Source organism: Microtus oregoni, unplaced genomic scaffold, assembly GCF_018167655.1.
Source record: "Microtus oregoni isolate MIOR12 unplaced genomic scaffold, Mior012 000007F_ref0000211, whole genome shotgun sequence".
NCBI classification, from domain to species: domain Eukaryota; kingdom Metazoa; phylum Chordata; class Mammalia; order Rodentia; family Cricetidae; genus Microtus; species Microtus oregoni.
Genome location: NW_024543066.1, coordinates 45,003,006 through 45,029,616, shown reverse-complemented (window position 1 = coordinate 45,029,616; position 26,611 = coordinate 45,003,006). Strand labels below are relative to the sequence as shown.

Below are 26,611 nucleotides of genomic sequence, written 5' to 3'. Positions count from 1 at the left end.
CACAGAGAGCTGCCTGCCCAGCTATAAGAAACATTTCTTAAGGTCCTTGGTTATTATCTTACAAGTCTGAAAAGATAGCTGTTCAGAAAAGGGATGGGCCTAAAATGTGTACTGTAAAGCTGTTCTGATTCAAAGCCACTGGTCGAGTGGTGGAGGTGGAAATGGTGGAGGTGGAGTGGAAGAAGCCGTTTCCAAACTACTCTCCATTGGCTGGCCTGCAACTCCCTATGTTAAACTGGGTTAAAGTTGTCTGATACCACTTCCAGTACAAACTACTCTTTGAAGAATAAGCTGAGAAAGCCTGGTGTAGTGGTTCATGCCTGTAACATTAGCAGTATTTAGGAGGACTGAGCCAGGACTGCTTGGAATTCAAGACCAGCTTAGGTTATTCAGCAGGTGCCAGGCTACACAGTGAGCCTCTGCTTCAAAGAAGGAACAAATAGAAGAATATTTAGTAAAGGATCTTTGCAGTGGCATTTCACTGTATTTAATAAATAAAGTTTGCTTGAGGAACAGAAAAGTAAAACAGCCACACTGGCCAGCCTTACAGACCAGGCAGCAATGACACACACCTTTAATCCCAGTAGCCACACCAGTTTGTCAAAGAAACCAGGCGGTAATGATACATGCCTTTAATCCCAGAACTAGAGGATTATAAAAGCGGAGGAGACAGCTCTCAGTCTCATTCTGAGATCCCTGGAGGCAGGATCACTATTTTGAACTGAGGTAGAGGTAAGAGCCAGTGGCTGGCTGTTTTGCTTTTCTGACCTTCAAGTTGAACCCCCAGTTTCTGTTTTTGTTTATCACGCTTCAGATCTTGACTTCCGAGCAATACATAAAGAACCTGAAAAGCCCTTCAGCTAAGCTTTGAGAGAAGTGAAAAATTAGGAAGGAAATTTTTGAGTGTTTGGGAGACGAATTAATCTGTAAAGTGTTTACTGCACAAACATGGGGATCTGAGTTTGGTCCCTAGTACCCACATAAAACCTGGGTGTCAGGGTACACATTGTATACCCCAAACTGGAAAAATAGAGATAGGAGGGTGCCAGGGACCAGATGATCAGCTAATGGAGCTAAATGGGCAAGCTCTATGCTTAAAGACATATCTCTGGCCTCCACACATGTATCTGCACACTATGAACTCTCTCTCTCTCTCTCTCTCTCTCACACACACACACACACACACACACACACTAGACAGAGAGACTGGAAACTTTTACAGGAACTCTGATTTGGTGTGGTAAAGATCCACACCAAAGAGGCCATTCTTGTGAGAAAAAGTTAAAAGTACTCAGTGAGAAATCTCTTTGAATGCACAAGTAAACAGGGTACAATGAAGAACAAATTGTGCTCCACCAGGACGAACTAGGCTGCGATAGAAACTCAGAACTCACGTTGGTTTAACAGTTCCTGCACCCCTCCAAATTTCTTCTTGAAGAGAACAGCTATTCCAGCACCCATCCGACAGTCTTCACTGATACAGTGGGCTAGAGAGTCGGTTCTGGAACATTCGAAAAGATCTCCTTTCACATAAGTGATCTAAAACGTTCAAAGGGAAAGAACCCGCTTGTTAAAAACAGAAAAAGAGTACGCCTTTCAGATCTTCAATAGAACCCCTACCCCGCCTCTTCCTTGCTTCTCCACCACTCGGAATTAAATCCAAACCTTCCTACCTCACAGAATTAGCATATATATATATATCTGTAAAGGGAAAGCGACGGATGTTCTCTGCTAAGATTGTATTAGCCGTTCCTAAGTAAATCGGCTAGAAATAAACAAGCGGGGGGAGGGGGTGCGACAATCCAATTATTGGTTTAATTAGAAAGTGTTTATGCTTTTGACCTCAATTATTCTGAATTTCACTTCACCGATAAATTTAATAGCAGTCACGCACTCGACTTCCTTCTGGATCTTCATTAAGGCGGCCGGCCATGCTACTGGGTCGCTATTTCCAGAATTTAAGAGTTTCTTCTGCTAAAAGGGAAAGCAAGTAAAAACGCTCACGCAGCCTGAGCACAGCACATTCAGATCACCCTGCCAACCCACTTAGTTTCCCCCACTTCCTCTACTTGTACCTCTGAATGTGAGTTCACTCAGCCTTTGAGAGGCAACACAGAAACCGCTTTCCAGGAGGGAGATCCCAAGACACACCTCCTTTACTCCAAACCCTCTCCTATCACGATAGGTCTAGCAGAGTCTGGTATTTTCCCAGGGGATATGGCTTAGAATAAGATAGGAGGGACTTTGCCACAGTTCCACTGAGCTGCAATCAGAGTGAACCCAACTGAGATGTGCTGAGCGCAGGCAGAGAGGACAGCCGCTCAGTGAAAGATCACCTCTCCTAGAGGTGCAGGAAGTCTGCAACGAGCTACCCATCCTCTCCTCCTACCCTGGGATCCCGTAAGAGAGGGCGGGGGCCATCCTTCACCTACAAAGGAATCGGCCGTCAGCAGGCCCTCCTGCACGCAGGGAAGTGTCTGAGATGAAACCCTGGTGGGTGGGGAGTTACAGAAGAGCCCCCACGCGGAACCAATCCCGCCAAGGACTTTTCACGCACCCAAGATGGCGGCCCCCACCCTTTAACGGGGAGGAAGTGAGCCTCTCTAGCTAGCTAGTCGAGCCCGCTCTCGATGGTAAAGGTTTCAGAATTTCCGGCGGTAAACTCCGTAGTCTCCCGCCGCCGCTCAGGCGTGCGTACCAAGAAGCCGACCCCGCCTCGAGAAGAGGAGCGCTTGCGCATTTGGCCTCAGGGGGTGTGTCCCGGTGGCCGCTTAGAAGTGGGTTTGCAGTTGGGGGAAAAACAGGGGGGGGCGTATTAGCGCCTGCGTGGTACACCACTCAGGGCAGTGTTGGAGAAACGAGTATGGCGCCTCTAGAACGCGCTTGCGTAGTCCTCCAGCGGAAGGCGGAGTCCGAGCTAGGAAGTCAGGGTGGTCCCTGGGACGCCTGCGCAGTGCTCCCTCTAGGGGGCGGGGCCAGGCTGGCCGGGGTTATGGGGCGTGGTTTCGAAGGCGCTTGCGCGAAGGCGGTTGGAGGGAGGCCCGATTCCCCTTTGTTCAGATTCGCCATTTTGCGAGGCAGCGGCAGTGGCGGCGGCGGCGGCGGCTGGAGCCTCTGATTGGGTTTCGGGGTCCGGTACTGGAGCCAATCAGCGCGGGCAGCGAACCGGGGGAGCGAGGCACGGTGAGCATGAGGAGCCAATATCCAGCGGCCCAGAGCCGGCCCCAGCGCCCCGATTGGCGGGTCTCGCTGACCACTCAGGAGAGGCCCATGCGTCCGCCGAGCCCGGGAGTCGAGCCGAGGCTGCCGGAGCTGGGCAGCCGGCAGCCCCGGCTCGGAGCCGGTGGAGGCCCGCAGGGGCGGCCCGGCGTGGGGATGGCACCTTGGAGCCAGGCCCCTCTCCGGGTGCTGGTGGCGGATGCACCGCTGCTTCCCGATCCTCGGGTCCTGGGAGGGCAGGTGCCCGTCCGACCCGCCACGGGCCGTGGCAGTTTCCCCGGGTCGTTCCAGCCTTATCCTACGACCCGTCCTTGTGTCCCCACGTTCCGGGTCCCGGTGAGGCCCGCGTCCCCTGAGCCTCGAGGCGGTCGGGACGGCAGGTCTGAAGCGCGGCCAGTCGGGGACGCGCAGCGCGGCCTCCCAGACCCACCCCGGGGCCGTTAGCGCGCCCGCCGCGCCCCTTCTCCCGACCCGCCACCCCGGGACTCCGGCCCGCCGCCGTTTCCACCCCTTTCTGCTCGTCATTTCCTCTCCTCCCGCCCCGCTCGGCCGCCCGTGCCGGCACACCTCCGTGCTGGAGCCTGACCAAGCGCTCTTCCTCTTTTCGCTTGGCGCCTTAGTGTTTGGAACCTCGCTCTTGCGAGACTGACAACCTCATGCATTCTTAATGACGGGACCCACCTCCGTGTGTCCTGTGAGCTCTCTCCCTTTGATGCTCTCTGGTTCCGATTTTCTTTAGCCTTTTGTAGCAGTTCGTGTGAGGGTCCACTCAGCTCAGCCCATTTGTGTCTGTTTTTTCTACCACACTTTCGAATCCCATGTGAACGTTTTCTCAACAGATGTTTAAAAACTTCCATGCCAATTATTTTTCCATCGGGCAGCAGTCTTCGGTGTGCTGCCAGCCTGTAGTCTCTGGCGGGCATCACCCAAGTACTGTAAGGGAGAGGGGGAGAGGTAGGAAGCACGCCTGCTCGGTGGAGATTGGCTGGTGAAAATCAATACTTAGGGGTTAGTGTTCTGTTGGGGTCTAGTGCAATACCGGGAAATGCTGTTTGCACGAAGAAGCCAGCCAGTTTTCATCCGCACGCGTTGTTTGGGCGGTGGAGGGTTGTCCTCCGCGAGGAGAGCGTATGTAGGCAGCAGATAGTGCTGTTGGGTGAAGAAAGGGCCAGTAGCACTGAGAATTTAGGCGGGAAAGTCCAGATTGTAAAGCTCTTGCAGATATCACAAAGGAGCCTTTGGAAACACTTCTGACTGGAGCTTAGAAGTGTTGGAGAGGGGCTTTTCTCCCTAACGTTGGGGAGAAAACGTTGCCGACCTAAGGCTTTAATCTCATAATTGGGGCTGGGGAGCGGATGGGAAAGAAAAGGAAATTTTTCTCTGGGAGAGGGACGTTGTTCTTACTCAGGCCAAACATCAGTTGTTCTCAGCTTAGGTGGAGCCAGCCTTCAGGGTGTGACTTCTTTAGCACCTTTGCTGAGCTCTTAACTGGTGGATTTGAGTCCCTTCTGAAGCGAAACGGCCTGTATTCACTTTCGAGGAAGTTTTTCTTTGTTTAAGTTGTTTCTTCATTTCTTTATGTTCTAGTCAGCTTTTCTATTACTGTGATAAGCACCACACCAAAAGCAGCCTGGGGAGGCTTATTTCATTTCCCAGTCCATGAAGGGAAGTCAAGACTCAAAGTTAGAATCTTGTTTTATTATCTAAGTTCATGGTATATTGTTAGTGGAGAAAAGGAGCATATTTGGAGCCTTCAAAGGCCTTAGTCTGGTCTTTGCCTGTGATTGTCAAGTCTCACGGCCTGTGTTGATGTTATGCTTATTGTAGTTGCATTTCTGAATGCTTCAGCTTTCGAATAACTTCAGATAGATTACCTTTCTAAGTGCTGGCCAACTGCTTCTGTGCCATTCTAAATGGGCAGGGTATAAGAATGCTTCAGAGACCAGAATAAATTCATTCTCATCCATATTCATTTATATTCTCACTTTCAAAAACACATTCAAAATTTTGTGGAAGAGCTAGACAGACTAAATCCAGCTGGCTCACTTTTGTCATAATCTTGGGCAAAGAAGTGCTTGACAAAGGTGGTGTGTCAGATTGCAGAACAGTTCTGCTGGCTGAAGTGGCAAAAGCAGGTGCCTGAAGCTCTACTGGGGCCAGAAAGCAGACACCGTGAGCAGCCTGAATGTCATGCTCCAAGCTCCATTGCTCCCTTATTAATGCAGAATGGCTACTATATTTGGAGCCTCATCTGCTTTTGCCCTTCAAAGTACAGTAGGCTTCAATGGCTTGAGAGGGAAGCATTTGTATCAGTGGGATAAACTAGTGAGGTCTGAGTGATACTTGTTAACCATTCTTGCCCATCAAAGCTCCATTTTGCATTTTAATCTGATAAGATGAAGATTTATGGATACTTAGCCAAGAAGAAAGCCTTATGGGAAGGGGACTTAGGGCTAGTGGATATATTGAAATACAGAGAATGTAAATATCTCTATTTTCCACATCAAAGTGTAAGCACCGTATATGTCTATATTTTTGGTGAGTTTTAAAAGCTCTACACAAGTGCATACACACATACCAAAAGGGGAACTGTCGCTTTCCCTAGTAGAGCCACTTATTTTGGCTGATTTCCTAGTGTGCCTGAGGCCTCTAAAGAAACAACTCATTCAACTGGCTCAGAAAAGCCTGGTGTAAAAATCTGCAAATGTAAACATCTTTTCATCTGATGAGATTAATATCCTGAATATAGAAAGAACTCAGAAATTAAAAACCAAATAATCTAAGATATAGTTCTCCAAAGATTACAAATGGCCTGTAGATATATTCATTAAAAAAAAAACCAAAAAACAAAAACCATACTGAGCTGCCAGGAAAATGCAGATCAAAACTATACTGTAATTTCTTAGCCGGGCAGTGGTGGTACACACCTTTAATCCCAGCACTCAGGAGACAGAGGCAGGTGGTTCTCTGTGAGTTCGAGGCCAACCTGGTCTACAAAAGCTAATTCCAGGACAGGCTCCAAAGCTACAGAGAAACCCTGTCTCGAGAAAGGAAGAAAAAAAAAAATCTTTTTACTCCAATCAGAGTAGCTGTCAACGAAAATAGAGGATGCTACCATGCATCTTTAATCCCAGCACTCGGGAGGCAGAGGCCAGAGGCCAGCGGAAGCCAGCCTGGTCTATAGAGTGAGTTCCGGGACACCCTGGAAACCCTGTCTCAAAAAAAAAAAAAAGAAAGAAAGAAAGAAGAGAATGTTGAGGATGGGAGCAGCTCTTAAATATCATAGATGGCAGTATAAACTAATTCAGCCACTGAGAGATGTGTCTGTGTGTATGTGAGAGAGTATGTGAGAAGGTGGGCTTACAGGTAGTCCAGCTAGTCCAACAATGACTGCCTCTCAGTGGAGTTATTGAGTCCTCAAAGCTGCATTTCAGAGGGCCTTCATATATGCCAGAATCTCCGAGAAGTAGGCTGTAACGCCAGTGAAGGAATGGGCTTGCTAGCAAGGCCAAGCAAAGAACAAAGCTTTCTTCATCCATGTCATTCATATAGGCTACCACTAGAAGGTGTGGCCCAGATTAAAGGTGGTTCTTCCCACTTCAAATGATTTAATTTAGAAATCTCACAGATGTACCCAGTTGCTTTGATTTTAGTTAATGCCAGATGTAATCAAGTTGATGCCAAGAATAGCTATCACAGTGTGTAAGTTCTCGAAAAACTAAGAGTAGAACTACATGATCCTGCTATACCACTCTAGGGGGTACACCTGAAGAAAGCAGAATCGACAGATACTAAAGGCACTGTACTTTATTGCTGTGCCTTCCTTCACAACCACCAAGTTAAGGAATCCGTGTAGGTACCAATCAATGAGTAATTGGATAAAGAAAAGTGTTTGTATACTCAATAGAATATTATACATTAAGAACAGAATTATGTTTTAAAGGAAATGACTGGAACTGGAACATCACAGTAAGGGAAAGAAGGCATATTCAGAACCACAAATACCAAATATGTTCTCTCTCGTATGCATACTCTAGATAAAGTCAGATAAAAAGAAGGGGATTATTTGTAAAGAGAAACATGGGGTCAGTGTTAAAAACCATTGTTTTATACAGTGAACACATGCTAATAAAGTAGGGATTAAATTTAGTTAAGTTGCTATTTATATTCCCATTGTAAGTCCACTGTAACCCACACTAAAGGCGTAAGTGCTCTATTTTGGTTATTCCTTGGTTTTTCAAGACAAGAGTTTCTCTGTGTAACAGTCTGGCTGTCCTGGAACTCGGCTCTGTAAACCAGGCTGTCCTCGAACTCACGAGCTCTGCCTGCTTCAGTTTCTTGAGCACTGGGATTAAAGGTGTATGCCTGATTATATGTTGAGTATTTTCCCCCATATTCTAGTGTTGAAATTTCTAGACAGTAAAGTTGAAAGAGTATTATGATCAATACTGGTGTACCTATTACTTACATTCTATCATTATTAGCATCTGCCGTATTAAATGCTAAGTCATATTTCCACCTATTTTGTTAGTTTCTTTTTCAAGATAGGGTTTCTCTATAACAGCCTGGAACTCACTATGCAAGCCAGGCTGGCTTTGTACTCACAGAAATCCGCCTGCCTCTGCCTCCCGAGTGCTGGTATTAAAGGCATGTGCCACCAGCCACTCGGCTTATTCTTTTTTGAGTTGTTACCACTAGAGGAAAACACTTAGCCACCAGGGTAATGTAAATTAAAACTTACCCCATTCCTCTTTCTCACCTGAGTCAGAATGGCTCACATCCAGAAAATAAAGACCCACAAATGCCCTTGAGGATATAGGGAAGAAGAACCTTATTTATTGACACTGCTGTTTATGGAAATGAGTGTGGAGGTGTACTAATAGGAGCGGCGGAGCTGCGTCCCCAGCACCCGGCTGCCCCCATGGCTAGCTTTACCCGAAATAATTACACGGAAACTGTATTCTTTTAAATACCACTTGGCCCATTATATCTAGCCTTTTCTCGGCTAACTCTCGCACCTGGACTAGCCCATTTCTTATAATCTATGTAGCCCACAAGCTGGCTTACCAGGAATGATCTTAACCTGCATCTGCCTGGAGTGGGAGAATCATGGCGACTCTATGACTCAGCTTCTTTCTCCCAGCATTCTGTTCTGTTTACTCCACCCACCTAAGGGTGGGCCTATCAAATGGGCCTGGCAGTTTCTTTATTGCTTAACCAATGAAATCAACAGATTGATATATGACACTCCCCCGTCATGGAGGTATCTCAGGATTAAAAAGATCTAGCATGTGTCCCAGCTATACCACTTCTAGGCATGGACCAAAGGATTCTATGTCATCTCAGAGATACTTGCACATTTATATTTACTGCTGTTCTGTGTACAATAACAAGGAAATGAAACCAACCTAGATGGGCCACCAACAGAATGGATAATGAAAATGCCATGCATATGCAGCATAGAATTTTATACAGCCATAAAGAAATGAAATCTGCAAGAAAAGCAGATAAATCTGGAAAGTGTTTTGTGATGATATTCTTGTTTATCAACTTGACTGTGTCTAGAGTTAACTAAAACCCAAGTGAGTGGGTACACCTGTTAGGAATTTTTCTTGCCTGAATCATTTGAAATCCAGATCTTTTGAGGAAGGGAGAGTCAACTTCAATCTAGGCCACACCTTCTGCTGGTGGTAGCCTATATAAAGGACATGGAAGAAGGGAGCTTTAGCCTGTTCTTTGCCTGCTTGCTCTTGCACCTTCGCTGGCATGGAGTGTACTTCTCCAAAATTCCTAACCTATACTGAAGACCAGCAGAGACGTCCATCCTCATGGACTGAGTAACTACTAGATTCTTGGGCTTCTTGTTGGTAGACAGCCATTGTTGGACTAATGGACCACAACCTGTAAGCCACTCTAATAAACCTCCTACCATATATGTGTGGATTCATTCCACTCTGTTCTCCAGAGAAACCTGACTAATGCATGTTCATTACACAAGAGAAGTCTAACTCAAGAAAACCCATACGTTCTCCGTCCTAGACGGTAGGCAGTCCTACCTTTGCTTGTGAATATGGATAAGAGAATGTTTGTGTGGGTAGAGATCATATAACTGGGAAGGGCACAAGAGGGGTAGAAGCGGTGCTAAATGTCAGCATTTGGGCACACTGAATATTGTTAGGTACTGTTCCGTTTCTAAGAAACTCCTGAAGTAATGAGCCAGGAAAAGGTCGTTTGGGCTAACCATTTAGGCTATGCTGCAGAATGAGTATACAAAGAATAGTATATATAGGATTTGGTGCTAAAGAAGTTTTAGACACCGATACAGGCCATGGAACACTCCATGTAAACAGACTCTGCTATACCAAGTTTTAAATGTTACTGCTGTGGTGGGTACCATTTCTTTTTTTCTTTTTTTGATTTTTCGAGACAGGTTTCTCCGTAGCTTTTTGGTTCCTGTCCTGGAACTAGCTCTTGTAGACCAGGCTGGCCTCGAACTCACAGAGATCCGCCTGCCTCTGCCTCCCGAGTGCTGGGATTAAAGGCGTGCGCCACCACCGCCCGGCAGTGGGTACCATTTCTTTGTGTTAATTATGGACTGCAGCATAACTCTCAAAGCTTTGCTAGAGCTTTCCTACTTAGTGCTACTTGATGGAGTTTGAAACAGGGTCTCACTGTGTATCCTGGCTGGAACTCTGAAAAGAGGACACCTGTCCTTGAAAGACCTATCTGCTGGGTTAAAGGCATCATGGTGCCTAGGAAGTTTTGAAATTATGTTTTTAGTAGTCATGATTCTGTATATGTTTATGTGTTTGTTTGTAGCCAAAGTCTCACTCTAGCTAGGTTGTCCTGGAATATACTATGTAAGACATCAGTAGTCTTACCTCAGTGGAGATTTTGGTAAGCAAAATATTTGAACTACTTTCTCAGTAAGTAACAAACCTCCAGCTTAAGGTCGTTTGTGGCATATGTAGCTCGGGAGAGTAGCATATTTGGATGCAAGTATATGATACAAATTCTCTAAGGTTGATCTGCTGCCTTGAGATCAGGCCTTGCGACAAAAGATGGCTTAACAGTGCTTCTGAGTGTTACTCTGCTGTGGGACAATGGTCTGTGTCCTGGCAATTATATTCTAAATTATCGCTGATTGGCCAGTAGCCAGGCAGGAAGTAGAGGTGGGGTGACCAGACAGGAAGTAGAGGTGGGGCAACGAGAATTCTAGGTAGAGGAAAGTTCTTTCTGCAGTTTCCTTACTCAGCCACAGAAGAAGCAAGATGTGACTGCCATGCTGAAAAAGGTACTGAGCTACATGGCTAGCATAGACAAGAATATTGGGCTAATATAAGTTATAAGAGGTAATCAGAAGCCTGAGCTAAAGGGCCAATCAGTCTATAACTAATGTAGACCTCTATGTGATTTCTTTGGGACTTAACGATTGCAGGATCCAGGCAGGACAGAAAACCTCAGACAGCATTACTCTGGTAATGAAAGGTGATCACTTTTACTTGCTTAACTGGATTGAGAAACAACAAATTAGTAAGGCACACCTGGGTGTGTCTGGGCGTGTTGCTTATAGGGGATTGCATCCTAAGGGCTCTTGGTACATTTATATGATGCCATTATTGGTAGATGGGGCCTAGTTGGAAGAAGTGGGTTACTGAGGGGAGTATGTGTTCTTGGGAACTATATCTTACCCTGGCCTTTTAAGAGTATTCATTTCTGTGTCCTGTCCATCATGGTGTGAAATATGCTTCTCAACCTCACACATACCCACAGTGGACTAAAATCCACTAAAACTGGGCCTAAAAAACTAATTTTCGGTCACAGCATCACAGAGATAGCTAATATACAAGGTAAGTTGCCAGGAAAAAAATGAGTAGAAGCATTTTTTAAATGTGAAAATACAATACCATGTGTTATGTTTGTTTGGTTGGTTAGTCTTTTTGAGGAAATTTTTTATAGCCCAGGCTAGCTCAAACTCTCAGCCTTCTGCCTCAGCCTCTTCAGTGCTGGGATGGCAGCTGTTTACTGCCAGCCTAACTAATGTTTTATGACTGTGCTATATAGTCCCCTTTTTTTAATTGAATAAATATCTTTTGTTGACTTTCATATTAATGTGGCATATAGTTAGAAAATAAATTATTGTGTCATAAGAGAGCCTTTACTAATTGACTCATTTAGGTTTTCTCCTTCCCCTTGTAGTAGGAGTCCTTACCTGCAGCTGCCTGGAATTTGTAGAGTGAAGCTACAGGACTCTTAACGTGGCCTGGCCATGGAGCAGTATACAACAAACAGCAATAGTTCCACAGAGCAGATCGTGGTGCAGGCTGGCCAGATTCAGCAGCAGGTATGGGAGCGAATGTGCTTTGACCATTACAGTACTGCAGCTGGTGGTGCAGCGGCGGGTTTTCTCTGGTTACTCTGTGGGTCCTATCAGACCCTGTAAGTCTAGATCTCATGACTTGTGCTGTACTGGGAACCAGTCTGTTGCCCCTTGGCATCTCTTCTTTGTGAAGATCACTTTAAAAGTAGATTGGCCCTTTGTAACTTACTGAAGGAAAGTCAGGACACCTCTGCTTTACCCTGGGTTCAGTCTACTGTTCCCCTTGTTTATGCTGACTTGTGATAAAGCAAAGGTGTGTCAAAATAGACACACCAGTAGTCAGGTTTCAGGCAGTCTGCTGGCCTGTTCTACCAGAGTTTATTTTGGACAGCTGTAGTTCAATATTAGAATAATATTTGGGGTGATACTCCGGATGAGTACATATTGAAAAGGAGCTCCTGCTGCTGCCTTTTCCCACAGTACAGTCTACCAGATGTTTGAATTAGTGCACATAAAGCATTTGCCGTGCTTTTATCTGGGTTTATAATAGCGGACCTTCTCTTTTTCTCCCCATTCCTGTGCTTTGGGAAAAAAAGATATTGTTTTTATTTGATCACAGGCCAAATACTGTTGTCCTGGGTGTGTTTTTTCCTCAGAATAGAGGTTCACTAAGACAGAATAGAGGAAGTATTGGTGGTGAGTTCCAACCCACTGGTTGCGGGGGGGAGGGCTCCTCCACATTGCGAGGATTAGCTGAGCCTGGTAGCTCTCCAGCCTTGCTAGCCTCCTCCTTGTCCTCAGTCTGCTGAGGCACTGGCAGCTTCCTGCAGCCTCCTTAGGAAATGGGTCTTGGTGAGGCCTTCCTCAGGGGCAGAGTGGTTTTTGGTGGCTTTCTTCCTGGGAGGCATTCCCCAGGATAAAAAGGAAGTTGGGTGGCTTTCTGAAAACATTGCCTATGAAGTGGTCAGTCAGTTGAGTGGGAATAAGTCTTCGTTTGGGGATGTAGAAGAGTAGCTTACCAAGACTAGAATTTGGATCACCATGACTAGTTCTTCCTTGGTGATGTTTTAATAACTTTAATAGCACCTGAAATTCTTTGTTGTAGTTTCAAACCTTTAAGACCTGCTGGTTTTGTTCTTGTGACCCTAAGAAAATATAGAAATATTTAACATAAATGTTTAGCAATGTGGTAGAATTCTTATTTCTGGGAAGGACTGCATTATAATTTTGTATTGTAAGTCACAGAAGTGTGTTGTAAGGCCCACTCTGGGGACAGCTTGAAGAGTCCAGAACTCTGAAAGCTCCTATGTGGGGTGAAGTTTTTCAGAGACACGCCCCTCTCCCCCCTCCCTCAAGTGATCTCAAGTCTTGAGCTGTACGTTCCCATTCTGATACATTTCAAGATCTTCCTGTTCCTGTTCTCAGCAGCAGGGTGGTGTCACTGCTGTCCAGTTGCAGACTGAGGCCCAAGTGGCATCCGCCTCAGGCCAGCAAGTCCAGACCCTCCAGGTAGTGGTGCCCTCTCTGATTCTCTGTGAGCACTGCATGAACATCGCCTGTCTGCTGCTGTTTATGTTTGGATCTCAAGTTGAATGGCAAAGTCGCATGCCTTTTGTGCTGCTAACCTGTCTCTCAGGCCAGCATGCCAGTTTCCCATGCCAAGACATCTGGTGACTGCTGTGTCTGTTTTCTGAGAAGTATGTGCTAAGTGTGTTGCTTTAGAAGTACCAGGAAGCAAGCAACAGGAAGACCTTATACAGGTGGCTTTAGAGCTTACTCAGTACTCAGACGCCTATTCAAGTTTCATGGATTGTACTGCACTGGAGAAGTGGGTGCACACATGGACAGACTTGACTGCACTATTATGTTTTGTTTTTGTTAAAAGTGCAGCTTGACTGTTAAATATTCATTGCACTGAGCAAAGTTTTTCTGAGAACTGAATAACCTTTCCTGTATCATTAGGAGCTCTGCAGAGATGATTGCTTATCTTTTTGATGGGCATTTTTAAGTGCTAGCATAGGTCATGGTGGTAATGCCTCCTGTCCCAGTGCTTGGGATATGGAGGCAGAAAGAGTGAGAGTTTGGGACCAGGTTGGGCTCTTTTAAAAAAACAAAGCACAGGTTACATTGATAAGCTAAAAAACAAAAACAAACTGGAGTTAACCGATGCTGATGCTGTTCTTCAGCACCATGTATGGTCAATTTAAATAGCCCAAATTCTTTTGAGAGTAGCAGCATTGGTTGCTTCTGGGTCCATTGAGAGCTAAAGGTTTTGAGAAGTTGGCAAGATTCAGATGCCTGCTCTCCCTGTCTTCCTTCCCGGAATTGGAATGACTTAGTGGGACTTCCAAAGCCAAACTAGCATCTCACTTTATAGCAAGTGCTGCTGAGATCCTTTTGGAGGTGACCGTTCCTTCCTGTAAACCAGTGATTCTCAACTTCTGATGCTGTGACCTTTACTATAGCTCCTCAAGCTGTGGTGACCCCAACCATAAAATTATTTTGTTGCTACTTCATAACTGTAACTTTATTACTACTATGAATCATAATGTAAATATCTGTGTTTTCTGATAGTCTTACGTGACCCCTGTGAAAGAGTCATTTGACCCCATGGGGGTCGTGACCCCACAAGTTGAGAACCACTGCTGTAAGGACTTGACCCTTTCAATCCTGCCACTTAGTAGTGTTTGGTGATGTCACGTGGCCAGTTCTACACATAAATTAAGAAGTTGATTTTGTCTGTCTTCCTGAACAGATGAATCTCAGTGGGTGTAGCAGCTTTCTGTTCCTGCTTGCTTCATCCTTGTAATACATGAAACGGTGTCTGGGATTGTCGTTAACTACCATAGAATGGGAATGTGACATGCTTTTAACTGTGTGGCTTCTGTCTCATGCATGAGTCCTTGTGATTATCTGTTGTAGACACAGTGAGCTCTTCAGAGTCTCAAATCCTTTATCGCATGCATATATAGCATGTTAGTGGAGAGGGTGATAGATAACCAGAAATTTATTAAGTGTCTTAAATTTATGTCACCTTTGGAGATTGTTGGCTATGCAAGTGTAGAGACATAAGTTTGGATCCATAGAATTCACATAAATATGTGAGTTTGCCCCTGTAACCCCAGAACTGGGTGGCAGAAACAGGCAGAACCTGGGGCTAGCTGGCTAAATCAGGGGAGACTGTCTCAAAGCAACAGAGTGACACGCAGTAAGAGATGATAACCATTGTCAGCTTGTGGCATCCACTTTCACACAGGGGAACAGCCCACAGTAGCAGCACAGCCATGTCGCCTAAGAAGCTCTAGATTGCATTGCAATGGAAGTGATGGGAATTTTCCTCTATAAGTCTCATCATTTTAGAAGAATTTTAAATAGTTCTCTCTCTTACTCCTCTAGTAAGGCTTCTGATACATTTCATAACACAGCACCTGACAGCATTGGTGTAGCAAAGGGGTGTTTTAAATGGGGAATTAAGAGAAGAGAATGTGAGCAGATAAGCCATAAAGTCTTTAAAAATCACCAGTTTCTCAGAGGATAGCCCTGAGGTTGAACTACTCCTGATGGTTCTGATGGAGATTGGTAGTGGGAGAGCCTAACCATTTTATCTAGGGCAGATTAATCAACTGCACTGATACTGTTGGAATGGACTGCTACTGGAACTAAGAACGAGTATTTTAGTCTGTTGGGTTACAATAGTTCCTTCAAGCAAAGACAGTCTGCAGTAAGAGTTTTTGAGTTTGTCCTGTTACTCATCCCCACTTCCAAAGCAACTTCTGTCTGGACCTTTCTCTCTGAGTTTTCACATTGGGGTTCAAGAGGTGACAGCACGTGCAGTGACTTCTTTCTGGAGTGGTCTGTTGAAGCAGAAGACTTGAAGAGTGGAAACCATTACACACCATAGCTATCTGATTTCAGTCTCTCATTGCTTCTGATAATTAAAATAAATATGCAGATATTTAAGATGCAGAATGCAGAACTCTACTATGATGATCACAGACTGACTGGAACCTATTTCTGGAGAGTCTTGCTTGGCTTGATTTTGAGGCAGGGTCTTATCAGGCTTACCTAGAGCTTACTGTGCAGCCCATCTGTTCTCAAACCCATGCTTTTGGCTCAGCTTCCTAAGTGCTGGAATTACTAGCCCGCCCAGTCCATGAGTCTTTAGTAGTAGACTCCTTAAGTAGCAGCCATTCTTGGGCTCCTTGGAGTCAAGTGAAGGTGAGTGAGTGTTCAGGTTTCCCTTTGCGTGAGGCCCAGGAGGAACCTTCAAGTGAGCTTTCAGAACTCTTCCTATTCAGTCTCTAGAGGCTGTACTTTGATTCACTTCTCAGTTCTCACCATCATTACCTCTCTCCTTGCTGCTTTCCTAGCCTTTACCAGAAACCATTCCTGGGTATCCGTTTGAGAAAGCAAACTAGTCCTGGTTTTAAATTCAGCCTGGTTTTGGTGATTAATACCTGATTTATTGAGATTTTCCAGACTCTAGATAGGTTCCATTAAATATCCAACTTGGCACTTAATCAGAAAATCAGGTATCTGCAGAGATACAGTGATTAAAAGCGCGTACTGCTACTTCAGAGGGTCTGAAGTTTGTTCTAGCACCCACGTGGCAGCTCCTAATCACCTGGAACTCCAGCCCCAGGGATCTCACATCCCATCCTCTGCAGCATATGCATATAATCTATACTCACACTCACATTCAAACAGACATGGTGGCTGGGCGGGGGGGTGGGGGTGGGGTAAAAAGGCTGACTTTCAGGACCAGGCTTAATCTCTGTACTTGGGAGTCAGAGGCAGGAGGATCTGAGTTCAGGGCCAGCTAGCATACATAGAAAGACCCTGCCTTGGGAGGAAAAAAAGGAATGACTTTACTAAGTCTGTCTTGCCAAACAGGACAGTTCCAGTGATAGTGATTGTCTTGGTAAAGCCAATTGTGTCTTGCACTGTTTCATTGTTGGTGTTATATTCCATTCTAGGTTCAGGGGCAGCCATTAATGGTACAAGTCAGTGGAGGCCAGCTAATTACATCAACTGGCCAACCCATCATGGTCCAGGCTGTGCCGGGTGGACAAGGCCAAACTATCATGCAGGTACCTGTGTCTGGAACACAAGGTTTACAGCAGGTGAGGGTCTTTTTAAAGTACCTAGACTGTACATCAGTGAAGTCTGGTATGACTATGGGTGGTGTATGTATCTGTGTGTGTACAGGTTTACATTACGAATGGGGGCCAGGGGTCAGTGTCACGTGTCTTCACATTAGTTTAGCCAGCTTCCAACATTTTTAACTGAGTTTTGTAGTATTTGAGAATCCTTAAGAAAACTTGGGCAGTATATAGCCTAACAGAAAGATCCAAGAATGTCTCTAAGACGGGGACCGTGTTCCCTTCTTCTTCCCTTCTACCAGCAGTTAGTCACCTGGAGAGTTGCGGAAACTTGAGGCTGTAGGCATGTCCTTTACAGACTCAGTGGGTAGAAACTGAAACCCACCTAGCTGAAAGTAACTTCCCAGCTGCTAGATCTGTGAAGCAAAGCTCAAGAGGGCCAAGGAACAGTGACAGAATGGTAACAAAGCTGGTGGGAAGGGAGATGGGGATCTGCAGGTGGGCCAGGGTGATAACTTGGTTTAGTATCTGGGCACCCTGACTTTTGGGTTGGGGGTATTCTTGAGTATAAAGTATTTGGAAATTTTGAGCTGTAGGGCATTCCTAAATGCTTTCTCATTGAATCTTTAGAGGTTTTGTATCCAGTAGTCAAGGAAAATAGGGTTCTGTACATTGAGCAAACTGTTAAGGCTTTTTCCCTTTTTGTCAGTTTATAAGATTTCAAAGAAAAACTTTTAAAACTTGTCAAGTTTCTGATAATACTCTTGGTAAGTGACTATAGCAGTTAAGAAGGGGAGCTAGGTTCAGGTACCACATATGATCTTGTGCTTTCCATATTCGCTCTGTGAGGTCTGGCACTCCAAAACCTGTAAGCAAAGAAAGTGGGAAGAGGTAGATGAATACTAATGGCAGTGCTAAGTGACGGTGAGGGGTTTGGAACTGAATAGGAATATAATATGTCACATCACCTTATCTGTCTACTGCCGTGTAACACATTGATTACAATAAGAAACATTTTGTCACCTTTCTTCTGGCTGCAGGCAGAGTAATGGATGCAGTTGGTCAGCTGACTTTCTCCTGTTTTCACTCAGTTCAGGACTCCAACTCATGGAATGCCACTTGCAGTTAGGATAGGTTTTCCCACCTCAATTAATCTAATCTAGAAATCCCTTAAAGGGCATGTGTAGTGCTTGTTTCCATAGTGATTCTTTATCCAATCAAATTAATGATTGTACATTTCAGTTTCTGTGGATCAAGAATCTTGACAGCCTATCTCTGTCTCTCTCAAGAACCTGATCAAAGTGTTGACCTTGACTGCCATTAGCTTAACACTTGCCTTGGAAAGAATATATTTTTGAAAGTTCTTTTATTCATTTGTAGAGCACTGAAGTATTTTTAAGCAAATGTACTTTAAAAAAAATAACCATGCCAACATTTCTTTTGTTAATGAATACCAATTCTGTAATTATTGATATCCCAAACAATACTCAGTATTATTTAATGATCAGAAAAATAGAAATAAACTTTTCAATAATTGATAGCTGATATTAGAACAAGACTCCTGTCCTTCAAAGTATTTATTACTCTGTTGTAATTTTGGGAAAGAGGGTCTTGTGTAGCCCGAACACTAGCCTCAAACTCACTGTGATCCTGAGGCTGGCCTTGTATTTCTGATCATTTCGCCTCTGCCTCCCAAGTTGTAGAATTACAGGCGTGTGCCTCCGCATACTTCCTGGTCTCTACAGGAATTTATTCAGCTAGTTTGCAGAAACCTAACATGTGAGTCTGGAGAGATGGCTCAGCAGTAATGAATACTAGGTGTTCTTCCAGAGGACTCAGATTCGATTTTTAGTACCCACATAGTGGCTCATAACTATCTGTAATTCCATTTCCAGAGTATCTGACTCCCTCTTCTGGCCTCAGTGGCACTAGGCATGCACATGGTGAATATATGCATGCAGACCAAACATCCATATACATAAAATAAAAATAAAAAAATAAAAGCAAAAATAAGGAACCAAAGGAGTCATGTTGATGCCAATCTTTTGTGTATTGTATTCCACAGATACAGTTGGTCCCTCCTGGTCAGATCCAGATTCAGGGTGGGCAGGCTGTGCAGGTACAAGGACAGCAGGGTCAGACCCAACAGATCATCATTCAGCAGCCACAGACTGCAGTCACTGCGGGCCAGACTCAGGTGAGTTGAGCAGTAAGCTACCTAGTTCACATCAAATGTGAATGCAGGGGCTAGGTGGTGGTGGTACATGCCTTTAATCCCAGCACTCGAGAGGCAGGTGGATCTCAGTGAGTTTGAGGCCAGCCTGGTCTACAAGAACTAGTTTCAGGACAGGCTTCAAGGTCACAGAGAAACCCTGTCTTGAAAAAAAAAACATGAATGCAGAAGAAAGCTATCAAAAACATGCTTGGGTTCTCTTGAGTCTTTGGCATCTGTTGAGTATATCATTGTTTTCTACAGACACAACAGCAAATTGCTGTCCAGGGACAGCAAGTGGCCCAGACTGCTGAAGGGCAGACTATTGTCTACCAGCCAGTTAATGCAGATGGCACAATTCTCCAGCAAGGTAAGCTGCCGTTATTGCCCTGGAACTTTGCAGGGCATTCATTTGAGCCTTAGAGACCTGTGAGTGCTTCAGTGTTGTTGTGAAGTCCACACCACATTTAAACAGCAGGGTTCCCACCAGACCTCCGGTGATTGTCAGTTCTTGTCACCATATATGACCAACCCATTGCTGCTTATAGATCAGCATTCCTACAGTTTAGTTCTAGGCCTCTAATCTGATCATATAGTTGTTTAAGAGGACCTCTCCCCTAGCTAAGGCGATGTAAACACAGAAGTGTGCCCTAGGAAGAGATGCATACACATAAGAAGTCTAGACTTGGCTTGGGCAGAGACATGCTCACAGTAGACTGCAATACTTTAAGTCCAGAGAAATCATCTCAGTCAGATTCCACAATGGTTTGGTTGAGACCAAGACTTTGCAGTGTACTAGATGCAGAGGGTGCACTAGCTGTGTGTTATTCATATAGGAGGGAGCCAGGCTGGACTGAACCCTGGCGAGGCCTCTTCCCGTGTGGAAGAACATAGAAAAGCAGCAGTGGCAGCTGTGTTGGTAGTGGGAATGGTGCTGCAGTAGGGAGGCCTCCACATCTTCGTGCCTTTTTGATACCCTTGTTGGGATGTACAGTATGGGGGGTTGAAGTATAATTTATATAGAACTGGGTCCTAGGCCATTAACAGAGACTTCCAAAAATGAACTCACACAGACCACATTAGCAAAATGGAGTAAAGGGGTAGGAGAGGCTGTTTGTTTTCTCCCTGGTGTTTGTTAGTGCATTTTTCCAGGAGAGTATACGAGAGACAGGTGGAAGGGACTAACTGTCTTCCCTTCTTTCTGTTCCCGTGTGCCTGTTTTTTTTTTTGTTTGGTTTGGTTTGGTTTTTTGTTTTGTTTGGTTTGTTTTTTTGTTTTGTTTTCTTAAAGTTACAGTCCCTGTTTCAGGCATGATAACCATCCCAGCAGCCAGTTTGGCAGGAGCACAGATTGTTCAGACAGGAGCCAATACCAACACAACCAGCAGTGGACAAGGGACTGTCACTGTGACACTGCCAGTGGCGGGCAATGTGGTCAACTCAGGAGGAATGGTCATGGTAAGGAAAGTGGTTCCCCATTTCTGTTCTCTGACACTGAAACTTTCCATAGGTTCTGTCTCTGAATTGTAAGTTGTTGTTTCTTGTGAAGTTGCTTATGGTTTTAACTTCTTGTAGTTGAACTCTATCCTTCAGGCACTAACAGTGGGCCTCACTCACAAGATGTTTAATGCCTACCAGTGTCTCAGGTTGTTCTAGACACTGGAGATACAGCAGAAGATAGGTGTAAATGTGCAATTTTATTTAGAATTTTTATGCTACTAATAAGGTTTGGTCTCTTGTTCATGCAGATGGTGCCAGGAGCAGGCTCTGTGCCTGCTATCCAAAGAATCCCTTTACCTGGAGCAGAGATGCTGGAGGAAGAACCCCTGTATGTGAATGCCAAACAGTATCACCGCATCCTTAAGAGGAGACAAGCACGGGCTAAGCTAGAGGCAGAAGGGAAAATTCCAAAGGAAAGAAGGGTGTGTATGTCATGGGAAGTGCCAGGCAGGCAGAAAACAGCACAATTGTTCTGCCTGTAACATTGACTAGAATATGGTGTGTTTTCCTGTCCCTTCCAAACAACAGAATGCAGACAGATTTTCTGAGAACAGTGACACACAGTGGCGTATAAGCAAGGTGCTTTCCCCCTTTCTCCTGAAAAGCAATCTAGAGGTAACTTGTCCTCGGGACTTTCTCCTATCTACAGCTGCAGTGCTCGCATGGGTGCAGTCTGTAATGGCTGTTAAGGCAAAGGAACCCATCTGTCACATTAGCCAGCATCTGATAACCCAGTCTAACATACCTACAGATAGCACAGAAATGGTGTCTCCTTCTGACCTGCCATTTACTCGAGCAAACCTCGGTCTGTTGCTGAAGCAGAGGAAGGGTCAATGGTAGGAGGACGATAACAATCATTTCCCTCCAGTTCTTTTAACATTCATGTTCTTACGGAGGTTATATGGCCAGCAGCTACCATACTGTTCTCCAGAGCTTTCTCCATCGTTCAGCCTTCATTGTTCCTTTGACTTTGCCTCTGTCTGAAACTTGTAACAATTGATCCATGCACTTGGTAACTGCTAGCTCTCACTGTTAACAATCTTATTTTCTTTCTTCAGAAATACCTCCATGAGTCTCGGCATCGACATGCCATGGCACGGAAGCGTGGTGAAGGGGGACGGTTCTTCTCTCCGAAAGAAAAGGACAGTCCTCATATGCAGGTAAGGAGAACCTTTCTTTCTCTGCTACCTGCCTTCTTTTTAGCAGCGATAAACTCCTACATTTAAGGAAACTCTCTCTCTCACACACACACACACCCCGCCCCACAGTGTATGGTGTTGTTGCTTAGTTTCCTCCTTTTTAAAAGCACTGAAAGTTTTGACCCCATGGCCTTTTCCTTGTTTTTCTAAATTTTTACTATCAACGTCTCCATTCTTTCTATTTCAAGGAAACGTTTTACTTTCGTTTAGCATGCTATATTTGCAGTAGGTGAGTGTTGGGTAGAGTGCCAAGCACTCTGGTAAACTTGGTGGTGGTGGTGGTGTTCTGACTGTGGCAACCTCAGGACCGTGGGATAGGAATGACATTTTGTCACCATTTTATACAGCTGAATATGGGTTTTGGAGAAATACATAACTTGTATAAGGTCAGTGCTTAGATGGCTGAGCCTGCCCTGATGGTGCAGGCCTGTCAGCCCAGTTACTCTGTAAGCTGCAGCAGGTGAATAACCAGTAGAGGCCTGCCTGGGCTATACAGTGAGCTTGAGACCAGCTAATTTAGTAAGACTTCGTCTCATACTAAGGGTGCTAGCTCAGGAATGGAGAGAATTTGTCTGGCATGCATAAGGCGTGAGGTTCAACCCTATTTCTTCCACAAAAAACCAATCAACTGAATTAAAACCTAGGGGATAAAATTCCACTAATTACCTCTTAGGTGTTTCTGAGTCCATATGTCCAAAATGGAGTGCTTGGTTCATTAATCTATTACCCAAACCAGTGGCTCGTCTCAACAAGTGGCTTGTCACCACCCAATTATTAAAGTTTGGATGGTTCAGATTTTGAAGTTCTTTTGGTTTTATTTCTGAAACATAATTTGAATCTTTTTGCTTGTCCCCAGCTAACTGGTGTCAGCCTGGCCTAGTCCTCTTTCTTTGATTTGGAGTAATGTATCCACTGTCTTCCACTCTTGTCCCCCCTCTTCACATTTACTGCCTCCTAGTGTGATCTTTGTAAGATTAGCACATCTTTTTCCTCTCTGATTTTTTTCAGCCATCTTCTATTGTATTTGTGCTGAAATACCCAAAGTCCTGGCTGTGGCCTGTAAACTTGTCTGTCTGCTTCTAGATTCTGTAGTAATAGGAGCAGCGGGGCTGCGTCCCCGGCACCCGGCCGCCCACATGGCTAGCTTATGCCCCGAAATAATTACACGGAAACTGTATTCTTTTAAACACTGCCTGGCCCATTAGTTCCAGCCTCTTATTGGCCAGCTCTTAAATATTGATCTAACCCATTTCTAATATCCCTGTAACACCACGAGGTGTCTTACCAGGGAAGATCTTAACCTGCATCTATGTCCGATAGGAGAATCATGCCGACTTACTGATTCAGCTTCTTTCTCCCAGCATTCCGTTCTGTTTTCTCCGCCTACCTAAGGGTTGGCCTATCAAATGGTCCTAGGCAGTTTCTTTATTAATAAGAAATCACTCCCACATCAAGCTTCGTTTGCTCTTTTTTGCTTGATGTTTACCCATTTATCTGTTCTCTTACCCGGTCCCTTGTCTTCACAGTCTCCGGTCTGTAATACTCTTTTCTCTATCTTTTCTCATGGGTATTTCTTCTCGTTGCATAGCCTAGGCTAGCCTCAAATTTGCAATTTCCTGCCCTGTTTCCCTAGTATTGGTGTTATAGATATGTGCACCAAGGACAGTTTTTGTCTCCCTCTTTTTAAGCCTGGCCTAGATCTAAAAGACCTTTAGCTTGCCCCTATCTCTAGATGGAGCTCCTTTTCCTTTGTATTTTCCTATAATTTCCTCCTATCCTTTAATGTATAAAAATCAAGAGATTTTTCTATATGATCCACACTGCTTTCTAATTTACACATCAAAGTAGAGATTTTGTTCTCTTGTGTGTGTTGGGCGTAGCTTAAGATCCAGATCTGAACAAATGCTCAGTAAATACTGGTTGAGTTAATGGATTTCTTTTGTTGGCTCGCTTCACTGTCATCAGCATGGATTCTCCATGTTCTTACTGTCTCTTCAGTTGTTCTCTATCAGATAGTGAGGCTTTTGTAGTCTACTCACGGCAGCCTGGATTGCCTGGCCACAGGTGACACTGCCAGTATTCCCCTACAGCATGACAGCCGCTCTGTTCTTGTTGCTGTCTGTGCCTGGCTGATTAGGAACTGCCCGCCGTAGGCCATTGTGTTAAAGGCTCTCATTCCCCATGCTGACTGGAGGATCTTGGTAAGTTCCTCAGTCTTTTAGTCCGTCTCTTCACCTGTGGAGTAGAATACTATTAGGATTCCATTATTTTGAGATCATCATATATAAAATAATGACCCAAAAATACATCATATCATGGTGTTTGATCTGGGTATGCCCTTAAGGGTAGCACAGGTCAGGATGCTTATGAAAGCGGCACTCTATTAACCATGCAGTGCTTGGTGGGGAGCCAGACCAGGCCTTAGTGCTTTTAGGGAATGGATCTGCTGGCCTCTTCTAGGCTGAGAGAATTGTATTTAAACTGTGTGTGCAGAAATAGAGATCACTTTGGAGCTTTCGTTTACTCAAAAGTTGTATGGCTTTCCTGGGGGTTAAGTTGTGAGTCAGGAACTCCTGTTACTGGTATAAAGGATTGTTGTGCTGTCTTTGTAGGATCCAAACCAAGCTGATGAAGAAGCCATGACACAGATCATCCGAGTTTCCTAACCACAGGAATGTGGTAGAGCTGATCAGTCACGTTCCTCTCCACTCTTTCCACTGCTCCTGGAAATGGACCGATTCAAATGGGACACTGATGATTGCTCTCTGCCCTTTCTCAGGACAGAAACTGCTTAGCTCAGTATTACAGCTGCAGTGATGGCTGATGAACTGAAGTTGCAAGCCTTTGTCTCACCCTTTCATTCAGGACCTGTTTCAGACTGTTGGTGACACTGATCTTTTGTGAATTTGGAGGATACAAGGAGGTATTTACCAGCCAAGCGATACGTACACAAGCACTTGAGTGGTATAAGGCCAGCCAGTCAGCCATTGCAGTAGGGGAGAGCAGCCTGGTCTGTGGTCAAAGCAGCCATAGCCCATGCCTTTCTGTGGAGTCTACCAGCATCCATCCCCTGGTGGGATGTCGGGCTGGCTCCCAAACAGAGAAGTTTCCTTCATGTTACGACATGGAGCAACAGACTGAGCTGCCGTCTTCTGTTCGTGTGATGAGAGCCTTGTCTGCCCACATGCCAGGTTAGTGTTTTTCACTTCGGCAAGAAAGTCCAAAGAGGATAATATGGACTCAGGATAAAAGGATAGAAGACCTTGAGGATCTAAGAGGTACATCGCTGAATCTTTCTAGCTCTGACAGTGGTCTGTTCATCCCTGTTAACAGGCCATCTGGGCTATTGTTTGTCCTGGGGCCACTTTAAAGACAGTTTAGAGAGTTAGTGGACCTTGCAGCAGATTTTCCAGGTAGAAAACTTTGCAACATCTGTGCTGAAGTATCGACATTTACCGTTGTTCAACAGAGGCAAACGTAGGATTTTTAATCATGGGCTTTATGACAGCAGGGAATGGAAGGATCTGTGCATTTCAGTGTAGAGAACAAGTGTCCTGCCTGCCCGAGTGCTGTCACAGAGCATGATTGTCCAGTGGCTGGACACCAGGCATGGCTCTTAAGCTGAAGAAACCACATTCACACTGACAACCTTCTGGCGTGCATAAGAGGGAAGTTGGAGGTGTGCTCCTTATATTGTCTGAAAAGCACTGTTTAGGCAGCTGTCCTGAACACAGACTGGACACTGCTGGAGCTCAGAGTGAAGGAGACTGGGCTCCACCCTTCCTCTGTGTGCTGGCCCCGAGGGTGAATGCTCTTCCCATGGCAGCTGATTTCCTTGGTGCCAGTTTCCACTGTTTTCTCCTTTCCCTGAGGCCTTGGAACAAGATTGCACACACATCTGTGCTGTAGGGTTCAGCTACAGATCGGGAAGAAGATTCCTGCAGGGTCAGGAATTCACAGTCCCTGGGGTGAGTTGGGCCTCAGTGATCTTTTCTGGACAAGCACTCTACCACTGAGCCACACACACCCAGCCCGGAATCTGCTGTGCATGCTGAGGCCTGGAGGAGAAAGCCATGGTTGACATTTCAGAAGAGTTAGCTGTATGCTCTGCAATCAAAGTCAAACAGTCATTCCAAAGACTTTGGGGGTTGGTTAAAATACCAGTCAAGTCTAAAGACTGGCTCTTTGACTTTGTTCTGTGTTAAAAATGGGAAAGATTTTAACCTTATAAAGGAACATCACAGGGAGACCAGTTTAATCGGAGAAGCAGGAAGTAAGCCATCGTTCCCTTCTCCCAGGAATCTTGCCATTTCTCCTGGCTTCCAGATGTAAGAGGGGACTAATCCTTTTTTAGTAAATCTACTAAAAACTTCTGGCTCTTGACATGAGCTATTGACTATTCCATGAGGGATTTCTGCCTTTGTGGCGGTAAGGATTCTAAAGGAAAGAAGGGTTCAGGGATTCCTCAGACCTAATGTCTAGTGTTTAAGCCAGCACTTGTAGAACGCTATTTATTTGTGTTTGTAAGTTTGTACATAATCTTAACCTCATATTGTTGCTGAGTTTCATTTTGAGGAAGGCAAATTTGAGTTTTATTTCCTTTGAAATAGATGCTTGGGTTTCATGTTGTCACTGCATTGCAGTTAGCCCATGACCCTTGCATTGTGGTTATTCTAGCACAACGTAATAACCCATAGGGGGACTCATTTTTATGGATTTTTGTTTGTTTAATTTAGTTCTTTTTACTTGTTCTTGGAATTGTAGTGATGGCTTCAAAGACACAGAGTGAGTCGGGGAGTGGGCTGCTGGTCTCTGCATCTCTGTACTTCCTGAGTGCTTCTGTTGCAGAATAACTACATGTATATATTTTAATTGCACTGGTAATGGGACACACCAGTGTCTAGACACTGCACCAGTAGCTTTTCCTGGCTACAGGGTGCCTGATAATAATGTCTTGATTTTCCTTTGGGACTCAACTATGTAAGTCTCCCCACCAGCAAGGGGAATACAGATGATCATCGATGTCATTGCAACTGTTTTTTAATAAATTTATAAAAATA

At 44.9% G+C, this 26,611-nt stretch overlaps 2 protein-coding genes across 19 annotated transcripts in view; one reads left to right on the top strand and one right to left on the bottom strand.

The window, feature by feature from the left end:
* Oard1 (O-acyl-ADP-ribose deacylase 1) overlaps positions 1-4,007 on the bottom strand; it is a 7,882-nt gene extending 3,875 nt beyond the window's left edge. Inside the window, exons 1-3 of one of the 12 annotated variants that reach the window (XM_041655950.1) lie at positions 2,558-2,691; positions 1,895-1,974; positions 1,395-1,539 (exon numbers count right to left, since the gene is read on the bottom strand). In XM_041655950.1, the coding sequence (XP_041511884.1) occupies positions 1,395-1,539; positions 1,895-1,933 (184 nt within the window). In that variant the 5' untranslated portion in view covers positions 1,934-1,974; positions 2,558-2,691. Of the gene's footprint in view, positions 1-1,394; positions 1,540-1,894; positions 1,975-2,075; positions 2,353-2,389; positions 2,692-3,900 lie in introns of those variants that run through there. The other 11 variants (XM_041655952.1, XM_041655948.1, XM_041655945.1 and 8 more) reach the window with 11 other exon arrangements.
* Positions 3,051-26,611, top strand: Nfya (nuclear transcription factor Y subunit alpha). 7 transcript variants are annotated; one of them, XM_041655940.1, is made up of 10 exons: positions 3,051-3,183; positions 11,419-11,563; positions 12,968-13,051; positions 16,516-16,662; positions 18,707-18,838; positions 19,118-19,223; positions 20,144-20,310; positions 20,601-20,774; positions 21,411-21,512; positions 24,164-26,611. In XM_041655940.1, exons 2-10 carry the CDS (start codon positions 11,489-11,491, stop codon positions 24,215-24,217), a joined length of 1,041 nt encoding a protein of 346 aa, XP_041511874.1. In that variant the 5' UTR covers positions 3,051-3,183; positions 11,419-11,488; the 3' UTR covers positions 24,218-26,611. The 7 variants fall into 7 exon arrangements, with proteins under 7 accessions (XP_041511874.1, XP_041511875.1, XP_041511872.1 ...); XM_041655941.1 differs by having other exon boundaries at positions 12,965-13,051; positions 20,162-20,310; XM_041655938.1 differs by having other exon boundaries at positions 12,965-13,051.

Coding starts and splice junctions, on each gene's coding strand:
- Nfya (XM_041655938.1), top strand. CDS start 11,489: ATGGAGCAGTATACAACAAACAGCAATAGTTCCACAGAGCAGATCGTG. Junction 11,564..12,964: donor CTGGCCAGATTCAGCAGCAG/GTATGGGAGCGA, acceptor TCCTGTTCTCAG/CAGCAGGGTGGTGTCACTGC. Junction 21,513..24,163: donor AGGACAGTCCTCATATGCAG/GTAAGGAGAACC, acceptor CTGTCTTTGTAG/GATCCAAACCAAGCTGATGA.